Source organism: Euphorbia lathyris, chromosome 3, assembly GCF_963576675.1.
Source record: "Euphorbia lathyris chromosome 3, ddEupLath1.1, whole genome shotgun sequence".
In the NCBI taxonomy this organism is placed as follows: Eukaryota; Viridiplantae; Streptophyta; class Magnoliopsida; order Malpighiales; family Euphorbiaceae; genus Euphorbia; species Euphorbia lathyris.
The window spans coordinates 79,699,523-79,725,236 of NC_088912.1; the positions used below are offsets into that span (position 1 = coordinate 79,699,523).

At 34.8% G+C, this 25,714-nt stretch overlaps 2 protein-coding genes and 1 pseudogene across 2 annotated transcripts; all 3 read right to left on the minus strand.

Moving 5' to 3' along the window:
* Nucleotides 1–850: 850 nt before the first annotated feature.
* Nucleotides 851–2,626, minus strand: LOC136222736 (putative ripening-related protein 1; annotated as a pseudogene).
* Nucleotides 2,627–3,692: 1,066 nt separating this feature from the next.
* On the minus strand, nucleotides 3,693–4,561 carry LOC136224506 (kiwellin-1-like). Its single transcript, XM_066012859.1, has one exon. It carries the CDS (start codon nucleotides 4,334–4,336, stop codon nucleotides 3,782–3,784), a length of 555 nt encoding a protein of 184 aa, XP_065868931.1. The 5' UTR covers nucleotides 4,337–4,561; the 3' UTR covers nucleotides 3,693–3,781.
* Nucleotides 4,562–6,491: 1,930 nt separating this feature from the next.
* On the minus strand, nucleotides 6,492–7,043 carry LOC136222737 (kiwellin-1-like). Its single transcript, XM_066010467.1, has one exon. It carries the CDS (start codon nucleotides 7,041–7,043, stop codon nucleotides 6,492–6,494), a length of 552 nt encoding a protein of 183 aa, XP_065866539.1.
* Nucleotides 7,044–25,714: the final 18,671 nt, after the last annotated feature.

The following is a 25,714-nucleotide window of genomic DNA, read 5'->3' on the forward strand; positions in this document are numbered from 1 at the left end:
GCACGGTTAAATTCTTGTCCAATATTCTTTAATTCTTTACCGAGTTGTGTTTCACCAAGTATGTTGCCCAATTCGGGTTCATTAATTTTATTCATCGATTATTGATTCAAAAAAAACTATTTCTTTTTTTGGATTATGATTTACATTAATAAATGGAAAATTCAAAAAATATATATTTCAAAAGAAAATCTGGAATTTATTTCAATTGTTGATTTTGAATTCATTCATTTCAAGTTGGTGAAAGCATAATGATTTTTAGATAAAGCATATAGCTTAAAACTTGTCAATGTCGTTTTCTGCTTCAATCCTTCTTTTTACAATTCATTTTCCTTTTTATGGTTTCAAAATGTGCTTGTGTTTCGTACTACGGCGGAGAAGAAGGCGGGTTTAGCTATGGAATATCACTTCGTCAACACCGTGGGTTATATTTACTTGGCAATTGAACTGGTAAGCTAAATGCAGATGTTGATTGAATCAAAAGATTTCAATGAATTGATAAATCGGTGAAAAGGATTTGGGTTGATTGTGTTTTTATATACTGTTTAACTTTTCATATTCTGATTCCTAAATGTTGTCAATTTCAATTCGGGGATGCCAAAGAAAAATATAATGGAAATTGCATAAACCATATTTTGATAACATTGTTTTCAATCAAGTTCATAAGAAGGAAATTTATCTCCAACTATTTTTTTTTTTCTCTCCAAATGATCTGATTTTCTATGTAAAATCTTCTGTTGGAAAATTGCAGGAAATTAAGGTACCTAATTGCTTGCTTGGCTCGGAAATGCGAAGCTTGTAATTTTTGTAGAGAGCAGCATATGAAAGAGTAAGCATATCAGAACTCCAACCATCACTTACTCATACGTTGAACAAGCAGAACGGTAACAGTTCCAGTTTGATCATAAAAAGGATTCAATTCACAATAGAACTAAATAGTATATACATGCCACATAATATATGCATAAGATGAACAATAAATTACACCAGCAAATAAAAGTTTTTACATATTGATAATCATGAGATGAACAATAAGTTTTTACATCGGACCAATAAATATCCAATTCTCCAACACTGTCAGGATCGGAGATTCCTAAAGCTTTCCGGACAGCTTCGGAGGCATCAACGATGTTGTTAGGACAAGGTGGTTGATAATCATGTTCCTTATCACACCCCATTGTTGAATCACATTCATCTACTACTTTCGCCTTAGTACTCCTTCCATTTCCATATATATTTATATATTTCAAGCATCTACTCTCGTTATTGAACCATCCTGTTGAAAGTGCTACCACTAGCTCATTATCGGGATGGTATTTATTATCACATTCAGATGGACCACCGCCATCACCGCCGGCTGCGAAACTGTTGATCGTGAGAGTTGCTTTTGTGCGACCAGTCACCGGGGCGAACACTTGTAAGTAGTGTAGAGATTTCCCTCTACACAGCAGTCAGACTCGTGTTCTTGGTTGCATTGATTTGGTGGAGACTTTTTCCCTCTTATCTTGCCGCTTTGCTTGCAGGTTTGAGATTCTGCACTTGAAATTATGATAACGAAGAGACAGAAAATTACAAAGATGCTTGAACAAACTTGTTTCTTTATTTCTATTCTTGCTTTTTCTTTATGTGAATTTGTTGGATGTGAAGAAATGCTTGTCTGAAGTTGTTTTAAATAGGCAAAAATTGCCTCAGATTAGGACAAGTTTATGATCATTTCAAGTCATAAAAAATTGCTAGTTGACTATTATTGTTACTTATGATTAAAAAGTCGAGACAAAATAAGTTTATAACTTCAATAGATAATTGACTGTAAATTTGTAAGCTAAATTTGCCTCAGATTAGGACAAGTTTATGATCATTTCAAGGCATAAAAGATTGCTAGTTGACTCTTATTGTAACTTATGATCGAAGAGTGGATACAAAATAAGTTTATAACTTAAATAGATAACTGACTGTAAATTTGTAAGCTAAGAACCATTTTCTGTATTTTTGCTGTAATTTATTTTTCGTTCCGAAAAATTGGATGATGTTAACATAATCAGCTAAATGGAAAAAAGGAGAGCCTTTTGGACAACTAGTTAATTAAAAGTGCATATCGCAACCGGTTCGGCATAGCACGCTAGCTCTAGGTAATATAGAGTAAATTGTAGCAATGGTCACTGAAGTATGGGGTTAATTTCAAAAATATTACTAAATTTCATTTTGTTTCAGTAAAGTTATTGAACTTTCTTTCTTATTTCAATGAAGTCAGTTCAACCAATTCAGACGGAAAAATTCATTGGAATAGTGACATGACAACCAAGTTGGATAGAACTTACTTTTATGTATAACATGACATAAAAAAATATTTTTTAATTTGCTTAATTCAACTGCTTAGAAACTGTGACAGCTAAAAGAACTGTTACAGGTTTGCTTAGTCATGAGATTGTCATTGTCTGCCAAAACATGATACATTTAGAGGTGCAAAGTGGGAGCAGCTTAACTCCAAAAATATCCGATGGAATCCAAATTCAGGTCTGATAGTATTACATGTTCTTACTTTAGTTGATTCTTCTGAATAATTATTTAGTGATGCTTTATCATGATCTGCAATCTCCAATATGACCATATGTTCAATACAGTATCCCATGTTCAGAATCAAACCTCCAAATATTGAAATGAAATTGATTTGAATTATCTATTTGAGAAGCTTTAAGAGAAATATCATATGCAGAACAAAAATCAAATAATCGGCCTATTTCCTTTCCTTTTTGTCTTTGAAGAGATTCTATTTTCTAGTCATTGATATCTCTAGGACCGAGATGAGAAGGGTGAAAAGGACTCTATTTATTGATATCTCTAGGAGACTTGAGTGATGATGACTCCACAAAAAACTTAGGACTCTATGTCTTAGTAATTCATAAATGTTGCATAAGGAATTAAGAATGCCTCCACTCCTTCCCATTTTGGTCTCTCCAGGACAATGAATTCAGTTAAGGGAAGTTATCATACAAAATACTCTATTTACATTACACTCTTTTTTTTTTATAAACAAGAAATTTGAAGAGATTGGGTGTTGAACTGATGACCTTCCACTTCTACTTTGTGGAGATGTGCCAATTGAATTGGTTACAGTACACTCTTTAAGCCTCGACAGCATGAGATCTGTTGAATTGGTGAAAATGATTTTTGTAGACTTTTGCACATTGAATATTCTGATTCCTAAATGTTGTCAATTTCAATTCGGGGATGCCGAAGAAAAATATAATGGCAATTCCAGAAACCATATTTTGCTTGGTTTGACAACATTGCTTTCAAGTTCATAAGAGGGAAATTAATCTGTAACTGATATTATTTTTTATTTTTTCTATATGATGATGGAATTTTCTTTGTAAAATCTTCTTTTGGCAAATTACAGGAAATTAAGGTACCTGATTGCAAAGAAATGAAGGAAGAAAGGGCCTCGGAAATGTGAAGCTGCTTAGTCCCCCCCTTGTAATTTTGAAGAGAGCATATCAAAGAGTAAGCATGGAATCTTCTTGTTTTTTTTTTTTTTTTTTTAATTTCCCAGATATTAACTTATGATAGAAAAAATATAAACTTTCATGCTTCTCTTGAAAATTCAGAAGAAAATTATTTGAATTGAAATGCTTTCAGAACTCCAACCATCACTTACCCATAAGTTGAACAAGCAGAATGGTAACAATAGGACTAAATAGTATATATATGCCACATAATATATGCATAAGATGAACAATAAATTACATAAGCAAATAAAAGTTTTTACATACTGAATGCAAGCATCTCAAACATCGGACCAATAAATATCCAATTCTCCGACACTGTCAGGGTCGGAGATTCCTAAAGCTTTCCAGACAGCTTCAGAGGCATCAACGATGTTGTTAGGACAAGGTGGCTGATAATCGTGTTCCTTATCACACCCCATTGTTGAATCACATTCATCTACTACTTTTGCTTTAGTACTCCTTCCATTTCCATATATATTTATATACTTCAAACATCTACTCTCGTTATTGAACCATCCTGTTGAAAGTGCTACCACTGGCTCGTTATCAGGATGGTATTGGTTATCGCATTCCGATGGACCACCGCCATCACCGCCGGCTGCGAAACTGTTGATCGTGAGAGTTGCTTTTGTGCGACCGGTCACCCTTGGCGAACACTTGTAAGTAGTGTAGAGATGTCCCTCTACACAGCAGTCAGATTCGTGTTCTTGGTTGCATTGATTTGGTGGAGGTTTTATCCCTCTTATCTTGCCGCTTGGTTTGCAGGTTTGAGATTCTGCAATTGAAAGTATAATAAGAAAGAGAAAGATGCTTGAACAAAGTTGCTTCTTCATTTTTTTTTTACCTTTTCTTTATGTGAATTTGTTGGATGTGAAGAAGATGCTTGCCTGAAACTGTTTTAAATAGGCATATTGCCTCAGGTTAGGACAAGTTTATGATCTTTTGAAGTCATAAAAAATTGCTAGCTGACCACTATTTTAACTTATGATTGAAGAGTGTAGACAAAATAAGTTTCTCACTTCAATAGATAATTGACTGTAAATTTGTGAGTTAAGAACCATTTTCTGTATTTTTGCTGTAATTTGTTTTTTGTTCGGAGGAATAGGATGATGTTAACATAATCAAGTAAGCGGCAAATAAGTAGTGTGTTTTGGACAACCTCTTAATTGAAAGTGCAGATGGCAGCAGCTTCGGTAGTGTCCGCAAGCCCATTAAAAGGGATAGCAATGGTACGGGTTTCGTGGGTATCCAGCACTATCCGGCCTTAATGGGATTAGCTGAGCCCGATATAAAAGGATAATTTCAATTTTTTTTAGGTATCCAGCACTATCCGGCCCTAGGATGAATCATATCTAAGGCCTTAGTTGAGATATACATTAAAAATGACCATCAAAAGCTTTGGAGAACCTTATCTTGTTCATTATACTCCTGCTGCATCATTGGCTATTTTCTGCACTATTTAATTCAGCATGAAAAACCTCAATAGGAAAATCCTCAACTTTGCTCATGTTAAAATGAAAATAAATCAATAAATCTATATGATGGTATTTTAAAGCTTGCAATTTGAAATGTGTATATCCTGTTTTTTTTCAGTTCAGTCTTGTCTTTTCTGTACACTGATATATGTGTCATTGTTGCAATTACCTTCAATTATGTAGCTTAAGGTGTTATTATTTTTTTCTAAATTACTTTTTCCCTGACCATGACAATAGAGAGTCAGTGATTATCTGAAGCACTTAGCAATTTTGTTCTAAATAGCTTAATACATATTTTCCATGTTTCCTCTTTTATATTATATTCTATTTCAGAGTGGTGTTAAAGGAGACACCTTATGGTGTTATCCTCACTCAGGTGCAATGCCTTAACTCCAAAAATGTCTGTTGTGATCCAAATTCAGGTCTGATAGTATTACATGCCATGTTATTACTTTGGTTGGTTCTTCTGAATTATTATGAGGCTCGATTCGTAAACGAGCCGAGCTTGAGCGTCATGAAAGCTCACGAGCAGGTTCGGTTATAAGCTCGGTTCGATTATTTTTTAATAATAGTATTTCTTCTATAAAGGAGGAAATGTATAGCTACATAGTTTTGTGTGAAACTTTAGTTTTGTAGGTTTTAAAATTACGTAGTTTTGTGTTAAAGAAATCTCAAATGAGATTGAAACCCTATATTCGACTTCAATACTTCATTTTAAACAAAATTAATGAGTTGTTCGCGGCCTTTGCTTATGAACATAACTAATGAGATGTTCGCAAGCAAAGTTCATCAACAGAATAAACGAGCTGCTTGCGAGCAAATGAGTACTTGTGGGCAGCTCACGATCAGGTAATTTTCTTGATGAACCGAGCTTGAACAGGATGTTAAGCTCGAGCTACTGTCAAGCCAAGCATGAGCAGGCCAAAGCTCGGCTTGATCACAACCCAATTTATGCCACATGGGAGAAAGTATTTTGGTCTCCCTAGGACTGATTATTCAAAATGGCTTGTAATATCCTACAAGGACGATGAATTCAGTTAAGGGAAGTTTTTTTTTTCTATATAAAATGTTCTGTTGGCAAATTGCAGAAAATTATGGTACCTGATTGCTAAGCAATGAAGGAGGAAAGGGCCTCAGTTCTAGGAAATGCGAAGTTGCTTTAGTCTCCCATTGTAATTTTGAAGAAAGCATATCAAAGAGTAAGTATGGAATCTTCTTATGTGTTTTTTTTTTTTTTAATTTCCCATTTATTACCTTATGATAGAAAAAATATCAACTTTAATGCTTCTCTTGAGAACTAATCAGTCAAAATTTAGAAGAAAATTATTTTAGTTGAAATGCTTTCAGAAATCCAACCATCACTTACCCATCAAGTTCAACAAACAGAATGGTAACAGTTCCAATTTGATCGTAAACAAGGATTCGATTCACAATAGAACTACATAATATATACGTGCCACATAACATATTACATAAGAAAATATTTTTTTTTTACATATTGAATGCAAGCATCTCAAACATCGGACCAATAAATATCCAATTCCCCGACACTGTCAGGATCGGAAATTCCTAAAGCTTTCCAAACAGCTTCGGAGGCATCAACGATATTGTTAGGACAAGGTGGTTGATAATCATGATCCTTATCACATCCCATTGTTGAATCACATTCATCTACTACTTTCGCCTTAGTACTCCTTCCATTTCCATATATATTTATATACTTCAAGCATCGACTCTCATTATTGAACCATCCTGTTGAAAGTGCGACCACTGGCTCGTTATCCGGATGGTATTTATTATCACATTCTGATGGACCACCGCCGTCACCACCGGTTGCGAAACTGTTGATCGTGAGAGTTGCTTTTGTGCGGCCGGTCACCGGTGGCGAACACTTGTAAGTAGTGTAGAGATTTCCCTCTACACAGCAATCAGATTCGTGCTCTTGGTTGCATTGATTTGGTGGAGGCTTTATCCCTCTTATCTTGCCGCTTGGTTTGCAGGTTTGAGATTCTGCAGTTGAAATTATGATAAGGAAGAGAATGATGCTTGAATAAACTTGCTTCATTTTTTTTTCACTTTTTCTTTATGTGAATTTGTTGGATGTGAAGAAGATGCTTGTGAGGCTGTTTTAAATAGGCAAATTTCTCAAATTAGAACAAATTTATGATCTTTTGAAGTCATAAAAAATTGTAGCTGACTAGTATTGTGACTTTATGATTGAAGAGTGGAGACAAAATTAGTATATAAATTAAATAGATGATTGACTGCAAATATGCAAGTTAAGAACCATTTTTTGTTTTTGGTGTAATTTGTCTATTAAACAGAATCAAACCTCCAAATATTGAAATGAAATTGATTTGAATTATCTATTTGAGAAGCTTTAAGAGAAATATCATATGCAGAACAAAATCAAATAATCGGCCTATTTCCTTTCCTTTTTGGCTTTGGAAACTCATGAAACTTTTCATTTGTGTAGCTTGAATAGATTCTATTTTCTAGTTATTGATATCTCTAGGACCGAGATGAGAAGGGTGAGAAGGAAGGCGAAGAAAATGAGGGAGACTTGAGTGGTGATGACTCCACATAAAACTAAGGACTATGTGTCTTAGTAATTCATAAATGTGCATAAGAGTGCCTCCACTCCTTTCCATTTTGCAATAGCATGTCTTATTTATGTCCACCGCTGTAAATGTGATGGTTTGGTGTTGAACTCGATTTATAAACGAGTCAAGTTTGAGTATGATTTTTAGGCTCTATTTGTAAACAGGTTGAGCTTGAGCATGGCGAAAATCGCTCAAAAGCTTGCGACCAGACTCAGACTTAGTTATAAGCTCGTGAACAAGTAAGATTATAATGTTCATGAGTAGACTCGTGAGCGAGCTCAGTTGAAATTTTTTTTATATATATAATAATAGTGTTTCTTTTATAAAAGAGGAAATGTAAAACGACCTAGTTTTGTGTGAAACTTTAGTTTTGTAGGTTTTAAAATTATTTATGTTTGAGTTAAAAGAAATTTCAAATGAGATTGAAACCCTATATTCAGTTTCAATTCTTCATTTTAAACAAAAATTAATGAGTTGTTCGTGGTCCTTGTTTGTGAACATAATTAATAAGATGTTCGCGAACAAAGTTCATAAACAGAATTAACGAGCTACTCGCGAGCAAAACTCATGAACAAATAAACGAGCTGCACGTGAACAGATCAGATAGTTTTCTTAATTAATCGATCTTTAACAGGATGTTGAGCTCGAGTTTTCTACCGAGCCGAGACTGATCCTTCAAAATGGCTTGTATTATCAATTTAGGGAAGTTATCATACAAAGTACTGTTCTCTATAAACATGAAATTTGAAGAGGTTGGGTGTTGATCTCATGACTTCCTACTTCTACTTTGTGGAGTGGAGATGACTTCCTACAACCCTCAATTTGAGTTTGGGTCCATGAATAAAAATCTTGTGATACAAAAGATTTTGTTGGATATACAACCAAACATTTTTATAGAAAAATGAAGTCACTTAGATGGGCAAGATCCGGAAAGTATGCACCTTTTCTGTTGTGATGATCATAATGGGTTACATTTTTCATAATTTACTACCTACATTTTGTACCTTAAGGCAGACAAATTGAAGTGACCATATGCATAAATTCTGGTATATCACACATAGTGTCAAATATTCAATGTCACAATTATCTAATCTAGCTACCGCAACGCAACCATTGCCTAGGCTAGGCCTCCATCTTCAACTTCAACTTGCATAGTTGTTTTTTACTTTATCTTCAAAAAGTTGCTTCACGTCCACTATATACATATTTTCCAATTTTCGCTTTGTGGGTAAGTTTACTTCTTAATCACCTTATGTAACATCAACATCTATACATATTCAGCAGCCTCATAATTACTACTTTCTTGAGCAAACCATATCATAGAGGAAAAAGGGTAAGCTTAATCGTCCGTCTGTGTGTAAGAGAAAGCATGTAACGACCCGGTCAAAAGTGGGTGGCGCCGGGATAGAAGGTATGAGCAAGGAGCGGCCCTAAGGGATGGCGATGGGGGGCAGGAATGAACTGAATCCCACATCGAAAATGGAGAGAGAGTGATTGAGACTTATTAGTAAGTTGTGAATCCAATACATGCATACGCATTTTAAAGCCGTGAGATCCAATGTGCTGGATTTGGACCAGAACAGACAATATCTACATGGTATTGGACAGGGACTTACAAACCAAGTCAGGTCAGAGGAGGGCCGGTCACTGACATCCATACTATGATGTCTAAGTCAATGGGATACTTTCAAGGAAGTAGAGAAAGTAATCTATTAATGGAAAGAGAGAGAGAACCAAAGAGCTTCCCTAGGTGCATGCATTGCCTTTATATAGGAATAGATCTCCTTATTGTTAGGTGGCTCTTAGGGGATGGTGAATTGATCTATTAACTTGAGAAGGTGTGTATAGCGGAAAGAAAAACCAGAGTGCCTCGGGAGTAGTATACCGACGAATCAATTAATGTTAGATGTATATATTTTTCTCTTTACATTTATAGTAGTATGCAAAATGATTTTTATTAGTAGAGCATATTATTTTTGGAGTACTGTAAAATTTATCATGGCGCAGTCTAATGCTAGTGTGATTTACGTATATAAATGGGATGTTCCGAAAGGAGAATAGTTGATTGGTGCACGTGCAAAGGTGGAGACAAAGTGGGCCTGGAGCAAGCCCCCCATCCCCAGAACCGCCCCCTACTATGGGTTATTCTGGCTCCACCGTCTATGGTCAATTAAGATTGTGGTGGTTGCAATCCAGTGTGTTTAGCAAATTAAGGTTGAAGTGGTTAATTAGTCCATTGAATTTGTTTAATTATAAAATTCAATTTATTAATATACGATAATGGATAAATTTTTCTAAATTTGTTCAAAACGATCTAATTTTGTATTATAAATATAGCTCAATTTTAAGAGGTTTTACAGCGATTTAGAAAAATTAATCCTGGACCTCTCAGATAATAAACGAGTTTGATTTAGTAATTTATTTTTGCGCATACATTTATAAAATTGGCCCCAACAAAACGATGCTGTATTGGTCACTGTGCACGTTTCCATTATAAATTTGGCCTATAGTAATACCTAAGTGGAACTTTAGTCTGGTAGCTTTAAGTAATAGAGACTAGTCATGCGAGAATGAAACATACTATTAAAGGTAAGTCTAAAATCTGACATGTGTTTTGTGTTTCTATTTTTCATTTTCGATCAGGATATTCAGGACCATTATCAGCCCCGTGCTCATATTTTTTTTTTTGAATAAGGTACCAAAATAGGTCTAAGGTTTTTGAAAAAGTACCAATTTAGGCTCAACGTTCAAAATAGCACCAATATAGGTTTAACGTTTACAATATAATATCAATTTAGGCTTAACGTTTACAATATAGCATCAATTTAGGCCTCACGTACAAAATAGCACCAATATAGGCTTAACGTTTACAAAATAATACGAATTTAAGCTTAACGTTTACAAACTATATCCAATTTAAGCTAAACGTCACAATTAAATTAGGGCGGCCCGGTGCGCTACGCGTCCCCGTTGAGCGAGGGTCCGGAGAGGGGTCTCACCGCAAGGGTGTACCAGGGGCAAGCCTTCCCCTGCCAATTTATTTGGCAAGAGGCCACTCCTAAGACTCGAACCCGATATTTTTTTCCTATTAACACTATATGTTATCTTTTTATTTAGTAGTCATGGAATCATTTATGAAAAACGAATATAAGATTTTAAAGGACAAGAATACTAATTAATTGTATTATAATAAATAATAATATAGAACTAAATAAAAAGATAACATATAAAGTTAACAGGGAAAGAATATAATATGATTAATTTAATTATGACGTTTAACTTTTTTTTTTTTTGAATCAATTATGACGTTTAGCTTAAATTGTATATATTTTGTAAAATATTAAGCTTAAATTCGTATTATTTTGTAAACATTAAACCTATATTGGTGTTATTTTGTACGTGAGGCCTAAATTAATGCTATATTGTAAACGTTAAGTCTAAATTGATACTATTATGTTGTAAACGTTAAATCTATATTGGTGTTATTTTGAACGTTGAGCCTAAATTGATACTTTCCCAAAAACCTTAGACCTATTTTGATACTTTATTCCTATTTTTTTAACAAAATATATGCATATTCTAAAATTTTAAACACAAACTAATACAGAATAAATATCAATTTAAAGAATAAATTTTAGTCTGTTACTTTAAATCTCGAAAATTAAAATAGAGAGAGGAAGTGAAAGCAAAATTTTATTCGGCACTTTCAAAATCATTAATTGCTTTTAAATTTTTTAGATAAAATCTAAATTTGCCTATATTGTTTCAAGGAAAATGCACATTTACTTCAATTGTATGAAATGGAGAAATTTTGTCCTAATATTTTAAAGTAGGATAAATTTTATTTATACCTCATAGAAAATTTGAACAGACTAATTTAATCATTTTCTGGTTATTATATCGAATTTTCTAAATAAGTTTATAGATAAATTGAAGGATTTTTGTGCATTTTGTCGGGTCGTTTGTAAATGTGTTAATAACGTAAATATTTTGTGCAATTTTTTTTGTGTGATTGATCTATTCATTGCATATTTAATTTTGACAGCTTTTTAAACTGTTTGCAACACAATAAACATTTTTAACATAATTAATGTTTAGAAAGTTCGACATAATAATTAAGTAGTGAGTTAAATTACGGTAAGCCAGTCTGTTCAAATTTCCTATCTGCTATGGGTAAAAGTGATCATGCTTAGAAACGTTAAGGGTAAAAACACTTTTATCCATTAAAAGTAGATTTACACTTTTCCAAAAACGACATGAGCAAATTTAAACTTTATCCTTATTTTTTTTTAAGAATTTAGACTTCTTTAATTGAGGGGTCTTAACGGTCGCCCGGCATTTTACCCCTTAGGGTTAGCACTGCTAATGATTTTGTGTTTTTTTTTTAAATTTTGCAAAGAAGAGTCTAAAAGAATCATGAAGGGATTTTTTTTTTTTGAAGTTGAATCATGAAGGGATTTAAAAATGTACTTATCTTTCAAAAACTCTTTTAAACATGTATATGAAAGGTTTAATTTTTTAAGATAAAAATACTCAAAAATATTTTAATTAAAATATTGAAACACTTCCTTCAAGAATGAATTGTCATCCCTCACAGTTTTTATGGAATGGGTTCTGTCTCGTTAATGAACCATTTGAAATAAAAGGTTAAACTTAATAATTAAGACTGAAATAACTATTTTTTTTTATAATTTCTAACACGAATGCCCATTCAACTTGTTATGTTTAAAAAGTTCTTTTAATAAATAAAAATTGTAAAAATTGGAATATTCAACCATTTAAAAGGGTCTCATATATATATATATAGGAGAGGGCTCTTGTGAGAACCCTTTCCTAGGTGAGAACCACCCAAAACTACGTAGTTTTGGGTAAAAAAATTTAAAAAAACACTGCTTCATAGGGGAGATTTGAACCTGGCACTCCTCAACTACACTTCACATTGCTTACCACTGAGCCAATTACCTTCCTTGTGTATATTGTCGCGCGCTGTTTAATATACCAGTTCCTTTTAGCTTCTATTGTTTAATATTTGATTTCATGCACTTATTAATATCGATTAAATATGCATAATAATAAATTATTAATAGAAAAAAAAGAAATGTGCATAATAATGAATTATTAATAGAAAAAAAATCCAAGAACATACTCTAATTTCTTATTTATTTAATTCCTCTATATTTTTGTAATTTATATTTTAAAATATTAAGGACGATGTTCTAAATATTGTTACATATGTTTTAAACTTTATAATTTGTGTTCTAAAAATTAAATATAGTGTTTTAAAAAAATAATAAATATATGTACCATTTTTGCATTTGTTCTATAATATAATTTATAACACGTATTCTAAATAACATACCGTATGTTCTAAAAAACATAACGTATGTTCTAAAGTTTATATTTTGTGTTCCAAAAATTAAGTATAATGTTCCAAAAAATTAGTAGATATCTCGATCGTTTTTTCTTTGTTCTATAATATAATTTATAACTCATGTTCTAAAAAACATAACACATGTTCTAAAAAACATAACGTATGTTCTAAAAAATATGTCGTACGTTCTAAAATTCATAGTTCGTGTTTTAAAAGTTAACATATATGTTCTAAAGTTTGTTTTAAAAAAATATATAGTTTCTGTTCCAAAAATTAAGTATAATGTTCTAAAAAAAATCGGTAAATATCTGAATCGTTTTTTCATTTGTTCTATAATATAATTTATAACTCATGTTCGAAAAAACATAACGCATGTTCTAAAAAAACATAACGTATGTTCTAAAAAATATGTCGTACGTTCTAAACTTCATAGTTCGTGTTTTAAAAGTTAAAATATATGTTCTAACGTTTGTTTTAAAAAATATATAGTTTGTGTTCCAAAAATTAAATATAATGTTCTAAAAAAATCAGTAGATATCTGGATCGTTTTTTCATTTGTTCTATAATATAATTTATAACTCATGTTCGAAAAAACATAACGCATGTTCTAAAAAAACATAACGTATGTTCTAAAAAATATGATGTACGTTCTAAACTTCATAGTTCGTGTTTTAAAAGTTAAAATATATGTTCTAACGTATGTTTTAAAAAATATATTTTCTTATATAACATAAATTACAAAAATATAAAGGAATAAAATAAATAAGAAATTAGAGCATATTCTTGGATTTTTTTCTATTAGTAATTCATTATTATATGCATTATTTTTCTATTAATAATTCATATTATGCAAATTTATTTTTTTTCTATTAATAATTCATTATTTTGCATATTTAATCGATATTAATAAATGCATGCGTCAAATATTAAACAATAGAAGCTAAAAGGCACTGGTATATTAAACAGCGCGTGACAATATACATAAGAAAAGTAAATGGCTTAGTGGTAAGCAATGTGAAGTACAAATGAGAGATGCCAGGTTCGAATCCATATATATAACCGATAATAACTTTCATTACAGATTCTTTCAAAAATATAAAAGAAACTTTCATTATGGATAGGGCTGTAAATGAACAGAGCCGCTCATGAGCGGCTCGGTAATCGGTTCGATAAAAGCTCGGTTCGACTCGGCTCAATTTGTAAACGAGCCGCTCGTGAACAAGATTTACTGACTCGGTTTGTAAACGAGCCAAGCTTGAGCACACCAAAACTCGGCTCGAAAGCTCGATTAGAACATTTATGAATAAAGTTTAGTTTTGTAGAAAATTATATAGTTTTATGTTAGTTCATAAATATCTAAACTTAATATTATTTCATTTGCTATTAGATGAGTTCGTTCACAAACATAATAAATGAGTAATAGACGAACTATTTGTAAGCATTTTGTTTATTTATTCACGAACTTTCTTTGTGAGCTTGTTTATGTACATAATTAAAGAGTTATTTGCGAGCAAACTTGACAAATATAGTTAACAATTTACTCACAAACAATTCATGGTTAGATAATTTTCTTAATGAACCAAGTCCAAAAGAGGATTTTGGGCTCGAAACAAACTCGAAGCTCGGCTCAAGCTCGTTCAGCAAGCCAAAGCTCGGTTCGGGCTCGGCTCGTTAATTTTATAGCAAGCTCGGTTTGAGCTCGAGCTCGTTAATTTTATAACGAGCCGAGCTTGAACAGACCAAAGCTCGGCTCGGCTCGACTCGATTACAGCCCTAATTATGGATGAATTGGATCTTGACACTAGCCGCATAAAACATTAGTGGCCTGGTCAACGGTTTGTAAAGAAAAACATGAAGGGTGTTGGATATTTAAAGTATGATTCTTTGGTTTGGAATAAAAGCAACTCATGGGTAAAAGGCGTAGGTTTTGGTCCGCAAAAAAAAAAAAAAAAGAAAAAAAACCTACTTTGTGGGCTATTAGTGTAACCACCCAATTTTGGAGCCAACGAAGTAGAGTAATAGATATGAGTAAAAAGCTACTTCATGTGATAACAATTCTCATATCAGTTATGGAGAGAGATAGCGAGAGTAACTGAGACTTACTAATATAAGATGCATTTTTAATATATATTGACGTGTTTTAAAACTGTAAGCTTCAAAGTATTGGATAGGAGAGACATTGTACGGGTGGGAGTGATGATACATTCTTCGTTCCGCCATCAACACTTGTGAGGTGAATCCGAAAAATCCTCATTAAAAGTTTTGAGGATTTCTTTTTATCCCATCCGTCCGCGTGGGTCTCCACAGGTGAAGGGAAATTTCCACCTTAAAAACATAAATATGCAAACTTATTTTAGTTATAAATTTAATTGGGAATAAAACTTATGTGTACAAACTATTTTAACATGTATTCTTTGAAAGTAGGCTTAATATCTTTGTAGCTTCTCAACTGGTCAGTTTTTCAATTTGTTATCTTAACTTACGGAACAACTTATTAGCTCCATCAACTTAATAAATGTAATATTCCATGTCTTTTATGTGCCTACATGACATTGATCAACTCAGATTGTACATTCTATTAGCCCCTTCATTCACCACATATAACTCTTATATGTTCGTTTCAAAGCAATAAATGTATGGTTTTATATCAGTGTAGAAAGCGTAGTGAAATGGATGCAAAATGTGTTTTTGGAATGTGCACGTAACGTCATGTAAGCACATCAGGAGCATAAAGTAGGACTAATGAATTGTCCCCTAAATTGATGGGATAAAGTGGGAAAAAAAACAAGTTAAGGGGCTACAAAGGTGTTAAAACCTTTAAAGTATATAAAAGTTGTAAGCAATGAATCACTTTGGATGGATGATATATATGTAGGATAATAAACAGTGGCGAATACTGGATTATTTGGGGGGGGGGGGGGCGATTTTACACGTGCGTTTGTTTTTTTTTTTTTGTATATATGCGTGTTATAATTTGAATGGTCAAAATCAATTTTAAGTATTAATGTACAATTTCTCAAAATTAACCTAGATTTCGTTTAATAGTTCTAACATGTAAAAAATATAGATTTATGGAGGTCTGACCATGTAAAAAAAGTGATTTAAGGAGATCTAGGAGACCTAAAAAAATTAGAAATTTGGATCTAAAGAGACCTAACAGACCTAAAAAAATTAGAAATTTGGATTTAGAATTTTAAATTTTGGACAAGCCTAACGCGTAATGTGATATATTTAATTTTTTTTATTAGTTCAATGCAAGTTTCTAAAAAATTATAACATTTTTACATTTTTTTTATTTTTAGCTTTAAAATTTTACAATTTAATTTAGAAATTTGAGTCTCAAAAATAAGAAATTATTTTTTTAATGGAAAAGACATAATAAAAATGAGATCAAAAGTGTTATGAAAATAAATAAATTAATTAATAATGGTAACATAGTTTTATAATTATTGAAAAATAAAATTTAAATAAATAAACAATTTCTAAAATAAATTGAGGTTGTGGGAATTGAACTCGGTACACAGGGGAGTAGGAGAAGGGTATACAAGGAGCTCTCCCGCACAGGGTCTAAATTTAAGAGGCCAAATTTTTTTATTATACAAATCTAAATAAATAATTATTATTAATTATTATGTGAAAAATTAATTGAATGTTAATTTATCCAGAAAATTAACGCTCTAAGGGCTTGATTGGATGAAGTGTATGGAAGGGTTAATAAAGGAAATGTAGAAAAGGGTAGGGAAAGGTAAGGAAAGGGAAGGAAGGGTAATTTCCAACCCTTCTAAACCCACCAAATTGGAGAGTTGAAAATTAGATGGAATTTCTTAAAAAAAACTCTTCAAAACCTCTCCAAACCCTTACCTTTCTATTTTTTTTTGTGTTCCAAACATGAGTTTATAGAAACCTTACTAACTCTTCCCCCTCCCAAATAAGGATTTCTATCAATCCTTATTAACCCCTCTAAACCTTCCCAAATAAGAGTCTTAAGGAACCCAATTTTTTTTTATTGTTATTATACAATATCTAATTTAATTATTTTATTATATTTATAATGCTAAAATTCAAGGTAAAAGTATTTTAGTATTTCATTTTATAAAACATTATAAATTATATAAAAGTATTAATTTTTTTTTTTAATGATATCCATTTTTTTATTTAGCATAAGATCCCAAAAAAAAAATTTAAAACGGGGCTACCGGTACATATAGTTTTTTTTTTTTTTTTTTGATAAAACCGGTACATATAGTATAGGTAAAGTATGAATTGATAAATGAATTAAGGAGATTGTGGAATTGATCCTATTGATTGATAATGGTTGTCTGAATGGTGATTGGATAATGCACAATTGCACATAATGGGCTTAACTTCAGCTTACAGACGTAACGTGGATTCTGCATTTTTCCATATTGGAGGGGGCCCTCTCTGATTCTATCGCTACGGTATGTCAAATATTACAGGGTGCTGACTCATTTAATCCCAATTATTTCAAGGGATAATTACTAATCTAGTCCAATAAAGAACCACACTTTACATATCTAACCCACCTTCCTTTCATTTTACCAAATTAGACAAATAAACCCATTTTGGACAAAACTACCCTTATTCTCATATAACAACCATCTCCTCTTTTCCTTTCATTTACTTTCACATTCTCACAGAAAAATTTATCAACTCAACCCAAGATCTAAAGATATACATGCCCCATTCAAGTTCATGTAAGTACCATTCCCTCATTTTTCATACATATTACTAGAAATACACAGTTGGTTTTCGAATACATTTGTTTGAATCTTGACATTTTCCGATTCCGCTATTGTCTCCCGATCTGTCGCATTCGGTGGTCAAATGCGACACAGATAATAAAATGCGACAAGGACTAATATATAGCTTGTCGCATTCATATCCATGTCGCATTTGCGGTCGCATTTGGCGGTCGCATTTGATGTACCATGTCGCATTTGGCAGTCACATTTTGGTATAGCTTGTCGCATTTGAGTCGCATTTTGGTATATCATGTCGCATTTGAGCTTCATTTACATATGAATTGGCTTTATTATGTTTTGATCACGTGTCCATTTTACTAAATGTAGAAGTATGTCAACCAAAGAGAGGTGTACGTGTTTTTTTATCTTGGAACGGACAGTGGACTACAGAAGGAAAAGTGATGACATACGTGGGTGGTAAAGCGAAGTTGTTGGTTTTGCCAATAGATATTGACTTGCAAAAGTTGAAAGAAAAAGTTTATGGTGCACTCTGCGTTGACTCAACCTCGTATGATCTCCAAATGTCAATGCAGGCGACATATGGTCCAAATAAACTGCGTGGTGGGATAGCAGATATTGATGACGATGGAGATGTCATGGGATTCATAGAGTACTGCCGAATGAATCCGACCGATTTGATTCCATTGTATGCTACTCTAAACATGCGAACAATACAAGCTTCAACATTGCGACCTAACAAGGATGGACATGTTGGTCAAAGCAAACCAACGGAAGTAGTAAGTAATGATCCCACCATCGAACTGGATGCTCCTATACATGGTAAGGATGACAACGATTGTGGAAATGGCATCGATGATTATATGAATAATGATAATCACGATCATTATGATGAGCATTATGATAATGATTATTGTTACGATAATGGTGATAATGTGGAGAATGAAGATACCACTCAGAATGAAATTCCTGTTAAAAGTGTTCACGAAACAGTTAAGCAATCTAAATACGTCCAACGTATCCCATATGAGGATGGCGATGAAGATAGAATGAAAAGGATGACTGATCCATTTCGATGGTGTCCAAAGCCATGCGATGCGCCCGTGAATATGATTGCACCTAAACAATCAAACAGAGGTACTGCTTTGAGGGTCAATGATATATTTTCAAACAAAGTTGAATTGCAAGATTCACTTGGAAAATATGCAATTGAAAATAAGTTTGAATGGAAGGTTTACAAATCAAACAACTCTTTGTTTGAGGTGAAATGTAAGGATGTGGGCAAATGCAATTGGAGGGCTAGAGGGATCGTCATTCCAGGTTCCAATTTGTTCAGGCTTTCAAGAATAGATGGTATGGACATGCATGCTTGTGGGAGAGATCAGATATGTCCGCACCATAGGCAAGCGGGGAAACGTGTTGCAGGGATACTACTCCGAAGCAGGTTTGATTTGGAAAATCGGGTGCATCGACCAAAGGATATTGTTTTTGATTTTGAACGAGATTTTTCCGTCAATCTTTCTTATATGCAAGCTTGCAGAGCAAGACACTGGGCATTGGAAGCACAAAGTGGTTCCCCGGAGGAATCGTTCATGTTGTTGCCGGACTACTGTGAGATGTTGAAAAGTACAAATCCGGGTACCGTGACACATATCGAGACAGACGATGATGATCAATTTAGATTTTTCTTTATGGCTATGGGTGCATCATTGAGAGGTTTTAAACTACATATTCGACTTGTCATTGCCGTTGATGGAACGTTTCTAAAAGGTAAATATCCCGGCATATTATACATTGCAGTTGGTGTTGATGCGAACAAAATGATCTTTCCTGTTGCATTTGGAGTTGGACCGAAAGAAAGTAATGAATCATGGCTCTGGTTTTTCAACAAACTGAAAGAGTGTCTGAATGATGTTGAAGATCTAGCCATTATATCGTATCGGAACCAAAGCATTATACATGCAGTTAGTTTGGTTTTTCCTAATGCTGTTCACGGGGCGTGCGCACGTCATCTGCAACAAAATGTTAAGGCCAAATTTCGTGGAATTCGTAAGATAGATGAGGCATTTTGGAAATGTGCAAAATCCTATCGGGTATCTGATTTTGAGGAATCCTTTGCAACACTTCGTTCACTACATTCCGGTGCTGCCGAATATTTACTGCAAGCTGGAAAAGAGAAATGGTCTCGTGCATTCTTCTGTGGTCGTCGATATAACATTATCACGACGAATGTGGCAGAATCATTCAACGCGTTAATGGTGGAGGCTAGACGTCTACCAATCACAATGTTGGTTGAGTTCATACGCATGACACTACAAAAATGGTTTTACGAGAGACGTACAGAAGCAGGTTATAAACGTGTATTCTATTTTATTTTATTTTATTTAGACATACGTAATTATTTACGAGATTAATATGTTTCTGCAGAAGAACGTGTGGGCTATTTGGCAAGGAAGCCGGAAGAAAGGATGATAAAGCATGTAGAGACAGCGATACGTTGTTCATATTTCCCTGTGGATAATCACACCTTTCAAATCGGTGATCGGGTTAAGGGGGGACTTGTTGATTTAAATGCAGGAACATGTACGTGCAGGAAATGGCAACTAGCACAATTTCCATGTGAACACGTATGCAAAATTGCTTCCAAACATAGGATGGATAACGCCTATAGGTGGGTACATCGCTACTACACCAACGAGTCAGTTAAGTTGGCATGGGGTGAGTCGATATATCCACTTGGTCATCAATCAGAATGGAAAGTGAACGAGAATCCTATGAAAGTGCTTCCTCCTAAGAAGGAGGGACGGTCTGCTGGTCGACCAAAAGGTCAAAAAAGAAGGCCATCTGTGGGTGAAGATGTAATTCGCACAAGGTGTAGCAGATGCGGAAGCATCGGTCATAATCGTTTGAATTGTCCATCCATGCTTCCAAACACTAGTCGGCTTCCTAGTGTAATCTCAAGTTCAGCAAGTTGTTCTAACACTACTACCTCGAAGCATTTATGATCATTTGTCTTTATCATGTGCTTGTATGATTCTATTGGGGACAAACAAATTTATATTGTATAATACTTTATCTTGTTATCTTGTACAAATTGTGAATACTTCACGTCGCATTTGAGCGCATTCCACTCAAATGCGATAGGGTTTATAAGAATCCTAGTCGCATTTGTGCGTTGAATGCGCTCAAATGCGACTCAGGAAATTCATTGTGAATACTTCGCGTCGCATTTGAGCGCATTCCATTCAAATGCGACAGGGTTTAGAAGAATCCTAGTCGCATTTGTGCGTTGAATGCGCTCAAATGCGACTCAGGAAATTCATTGTGAATACTTGACGTCGCATTTGAGCGCATTCCTTTCAAATGCGACAGGGTTTATAACAAATTGTGCATAAATATTACATATATAACAACATCATGAATCAGAGTACAATATCATTTGAAGTCTAACAAACGTCCATAAAACAACTCAACCGTAAGTCGTAAACGAAAGAAAGCGCCATCCGTAGAATTGTATGGATATACATAAGAGTCGTCATGCGGGAGATCATGTAATCCACTTAAGAATTGTGCGTTTATGCAAGTCCAAACGCCACAGTCATTTGAGCCGGACATTTGTTGTGGCACCCCTGTAACTCTGCTCCAAGTGATCATCCGTCGCACATTTTCCCGTCCATCTACGAAATAGCCACTCAATTCCATTACTCTAACAATGACTTGCAAGGGTGTTTGGAGAACCGCATCCAAAGGTTGCTCCGACATGTTTGATACAAAACTGTCATATATATATAAGTGCATATTCCCCAACTCGAACACTCCTAGGATCCAGTGCTCTTGCTTGTAATTTATCGGAATAAACACTCTCTTCACTGTGTGCCAAGGGCGTACAAAATTATCTGCATCACCTTTTACTCTTCGTACGAAATAGTCTTCACTATCCCACCCCGGTTCATTGAACCCATTCACAAACATGGCTTGGCACATACATCCAACAAAGTCAGTATCAACAGTGGTCCATTCTGCAGCCACATCAGTTTGTACTGACTGTCGTCTAAGTAAATACAGCCAACCATTGATATGCTATAATAAGATTATGCAAACATTTAATACAGTAAAAGTCACATACTTACAAATGAATATGATATAAGATTAAGGTTACCTCATTCCAGATATACATCCCCACATCCCGAAGTGTATTGAAAATTTTTGCATCCAAACTGTATATTTCTAAACCTTTCAAACGTATTCCCTGAGTTGATTCAGGCCCGTTGATCCACGATTCTAGCTCTTCTATCAAACATGCATCTATTCGGTGGCGCTGATCATCAACATTACAAATGACTGGTCTTTCCTCAAATCCGGACTTGATATGGCCACCATATAATGCTACTGGATCGGTGTACTTTAATGGATCGGTCCACGGCGAATTCAAATACTTGCTAACCTTAGCAACCCGTTTACCTTTTCCACGTACTACTTTTGTTCCACGTCCTACTCCTTTTCCACGTCCTGCTCCTTTACCTCTAACTGTGCCTCCACCTCGGGTTGGAACTATACCTCCTCGAGTATTTTCCTTAACTTCATCTTTTCCGGTCCCTCGACCTTTATCTTCTTTTGGATCAACCACCTACAAAAACATGGTAATGAATAATTCATACGTGAAAGCTGTAATTCAACATCTTGTCGCATTGGAGATGAATGCGCTCTAATGCGACAAGCCATAGTGCAACATCTTGTCACATTGGAGATGAATGCGCTCTAATGCGACAAGCCATAGTGCAACATCTTGTCGCATTGGAGATGAATGCGCTCTAATGTGATAAGCCATAGTGCAACATCTTGTCGCATTGGAGATGAATGCGCTCTAATGCGACAAGCCATAGTGCAAAATCTTGTCGCATTCAAGCGCATTCCACTACAGAATGCGACACAGAGATACGATATGTATAAATTCAACCAACTTATACCTCTTACTGCAACTTTGGTGTCACTTCCTCAGGCACAGAATCATCAAGATGGACAACCTCATCTAATTGCGCAACTTCCTCCTGCACAGAATCGTCTGGTACCACAATAACATTCTGAACCTCCTCATCTTGAACCATATCTGCCTCTTGTTCCTTTCCATCTTTCATCGGCTCCTCTTGAACCATACCTGCCTCTTGTTCCTTTCCATCTTTCATCCGCCCCTCTTCGACCACTGGCTCCTCCCGAATTTTACTGGCCTCAGCCTCCTCATTCTCCACATTAGCATTGGGTCGACCCATCGCCTTTAATTCTTTTATATCTCCCTCAATCAATGATACCCGTTCATCTAGGTTGTCTAACCTACTGTCGATCTTACTAAATTGTCCCTTGCACCACGTATGATGCCTCTCAAGCACATCCGTTAGAACTTTTTGAAGTTGTTTTTATCTCGGTCGTTTGTGACCGTGATGCAATGATATATCTATCAACTTCATCCCCTTCCTCACCACCCTCTTCATCATCACCTCCATCACCTCCATCATCACCCTCCTCTTCATCACCTTCCTCCTCATCACCTTCCTCCTCATCACCTTCCTCCTCATCACTTTCCTCCTCCCCATCACCTTCCTCTTCCTCAGCTCCTCCCCATCACCTTCCTCTTCCTCAGCTTCAACCTTCTCCTTACCTTTCATTATTGGGGCAAATATAGCATTTATATCAACTTCCCGTCCTTCAACATGGTCCACCAAATACGTGTACCAATCGAACTCTTTCTCTCTATCCTCAACCACAAGACACGCGTCTGGAGGATCAGCAACCTTACATTGAAAAAAAAATAGCAATGTATTGGTAAACAAATACAAAGTAAAGAGAAACACACGAATCTCATTCCACTTACAGAAAACGTTTCTTTGATTGCTTTGTTTGAGGGGACTATTCTCTGGGACCATCTAAACAAGCGTGGAAGTGGGCTGCCACTTCTCATTGTGTAATATGCATGAGTCACATTCCACAACTCAATAATCCAAGTCTGCAAATAAGAGGTATTCATTGATAAGAATTATAACATTGTCGCATTCCATTTGAATGCGCTCGAATGCGACATGGTTATAACCTAATCATGTCGCATTCTAATTTCAATGCGCTCGAATGCGACACGGTTTATAACCTAATCATGTCGCATTCCATTTTCAATGCGCTCGACTGCGACACGGTTATAACTCAATCATGTCGCATTTGAGCGCATTCCATTATAAATGCTACACAGATGGAAATTGGGCGCATTCAAACACTAAACATATATAGACAAATCATACACAAATTATACACAAATCATACTTGGAATACGTGTGCAAATCCAATAAGTTGATATGGCACACGTTTCCTATTTTCCGCTGCATTTGCCTCTAATTGCTTCAGTCTTTTGCTAATGGCCCAGTCCAAGAACCTATACGTCTTCTCCCAAGCCAACGTCCCCCATGGAAACTTATTAAACAGGCTTGGATAATCTGCAAGATCCAAAACCCAATCCTTTGCATGTCTCTCGTTAGCATTATCCAATACATTGCCATGCACAAAGTACAACATGGCAATCATCACAACATCTTGGTTAAATCGGTCGGTCGCATCCTTCTTCTTCCATTGTACACTTTTCAAAACTTCAAAGAAGTGAATTGTCGTTATTGTCTCGTATTTCTTGAAGTACTTATTTCGCAACCTATGCGGCATCTCTAATTCATACATTCTTTCCATGAATTCCCCAATGTTTACCCCAAACCTTAAACCACTTATCAGGCCAAACTCCCAATCTCCAAACCGCATATCAACTCCCCTCACCCTGAACCACATCTCCCTGTGTTTACTTTCTTTATGTTTAATCTCCCGTGATAGGACATGATGCACTATTCCAGCAGAGAAACTAGCAACTTTCATATCCAAATATTGACCAAAACATGTTTTCCTATACATTTCTAGCTGCTTTTCACTCAAATACTTCTTTATCATGACCCCAGAATCCATATTAAACCTGACTGTTACTTGAGCATCCGAATTAACCGCCTTGGGATATTTGAAAATGGAACTATGTTTTCTCTTTTTAGATTCACTGGGATCATGCTGTAACAATTTTAAACATACACACATTAAATTCTCTAACAAAACTGACATATTCTATGTATAAGGCTTACAATCATGTCGCATTCGTCTGTGAATGCGCTCAAATGCGACAATGTTTCATGGTGTATAATGTCGCATTTGAGCGCATTTAGGTAATAAATGCGACAGTTTAATGGAATGGCTCGTCGCATGTGTCGCATTTAGGTAACAAATGCGACACTATGTTCGCCTATTATACCTTGTCGCATTTGAGTGCATTTAGGTAACAAATGCGACCATATCTACATACAGTTAACATACGAGCGCATTCGAGCGCATTTAATCCATTAATGGCGGTAACAGGGAAGAAGATGATGCATGCTTACCTTATGCTTTGTCCGTCCTTCCTCTTCGCTTGCCGTCGCCGCCGTCGCCGTCGCCTTCCGTTTTCTTGCCATCACAGTCGCGCTTCGCAGGGAAGAAAGAAACCAGAGATGAAAATGTCGAGGTAGGAGAAAATGAAAATGAAAATGTAGAGAAGAACAACCCGGATTATATATAGTGATGAGTTCAAAACGTAAAATGCAGTTGAAACGAACTGAAAATGAAGAAGATGAACCACAATGAAGTTGAATGGGAAAGGTCAGGTGAGAAAGTGGAAGTGGAAGGAGCGGGAGGTAGGAGATGAACCTTCAAACTAAAATAAGGGTAGTTTTGTCCAAAATGGGTTTATTTGTCTAATTTGGTAAAATGAAAGGAAGGTGAGTTAGATATGTAAAGTGGAGTTCTTCATTGGGCTAGATTAGTAATTATCCCTTATTTCAATTATGTAATCTTCACACTAGATCTTATTTAGGATAAAGAGGTGATAAATCTTAATTATAAACCATGCATCACCATTTATATAACTCACATTTTGGATTCTGATTTTTTATTTGCAAATAGTAATATTTAACTAATTATTTACAGCTTTCTAAAC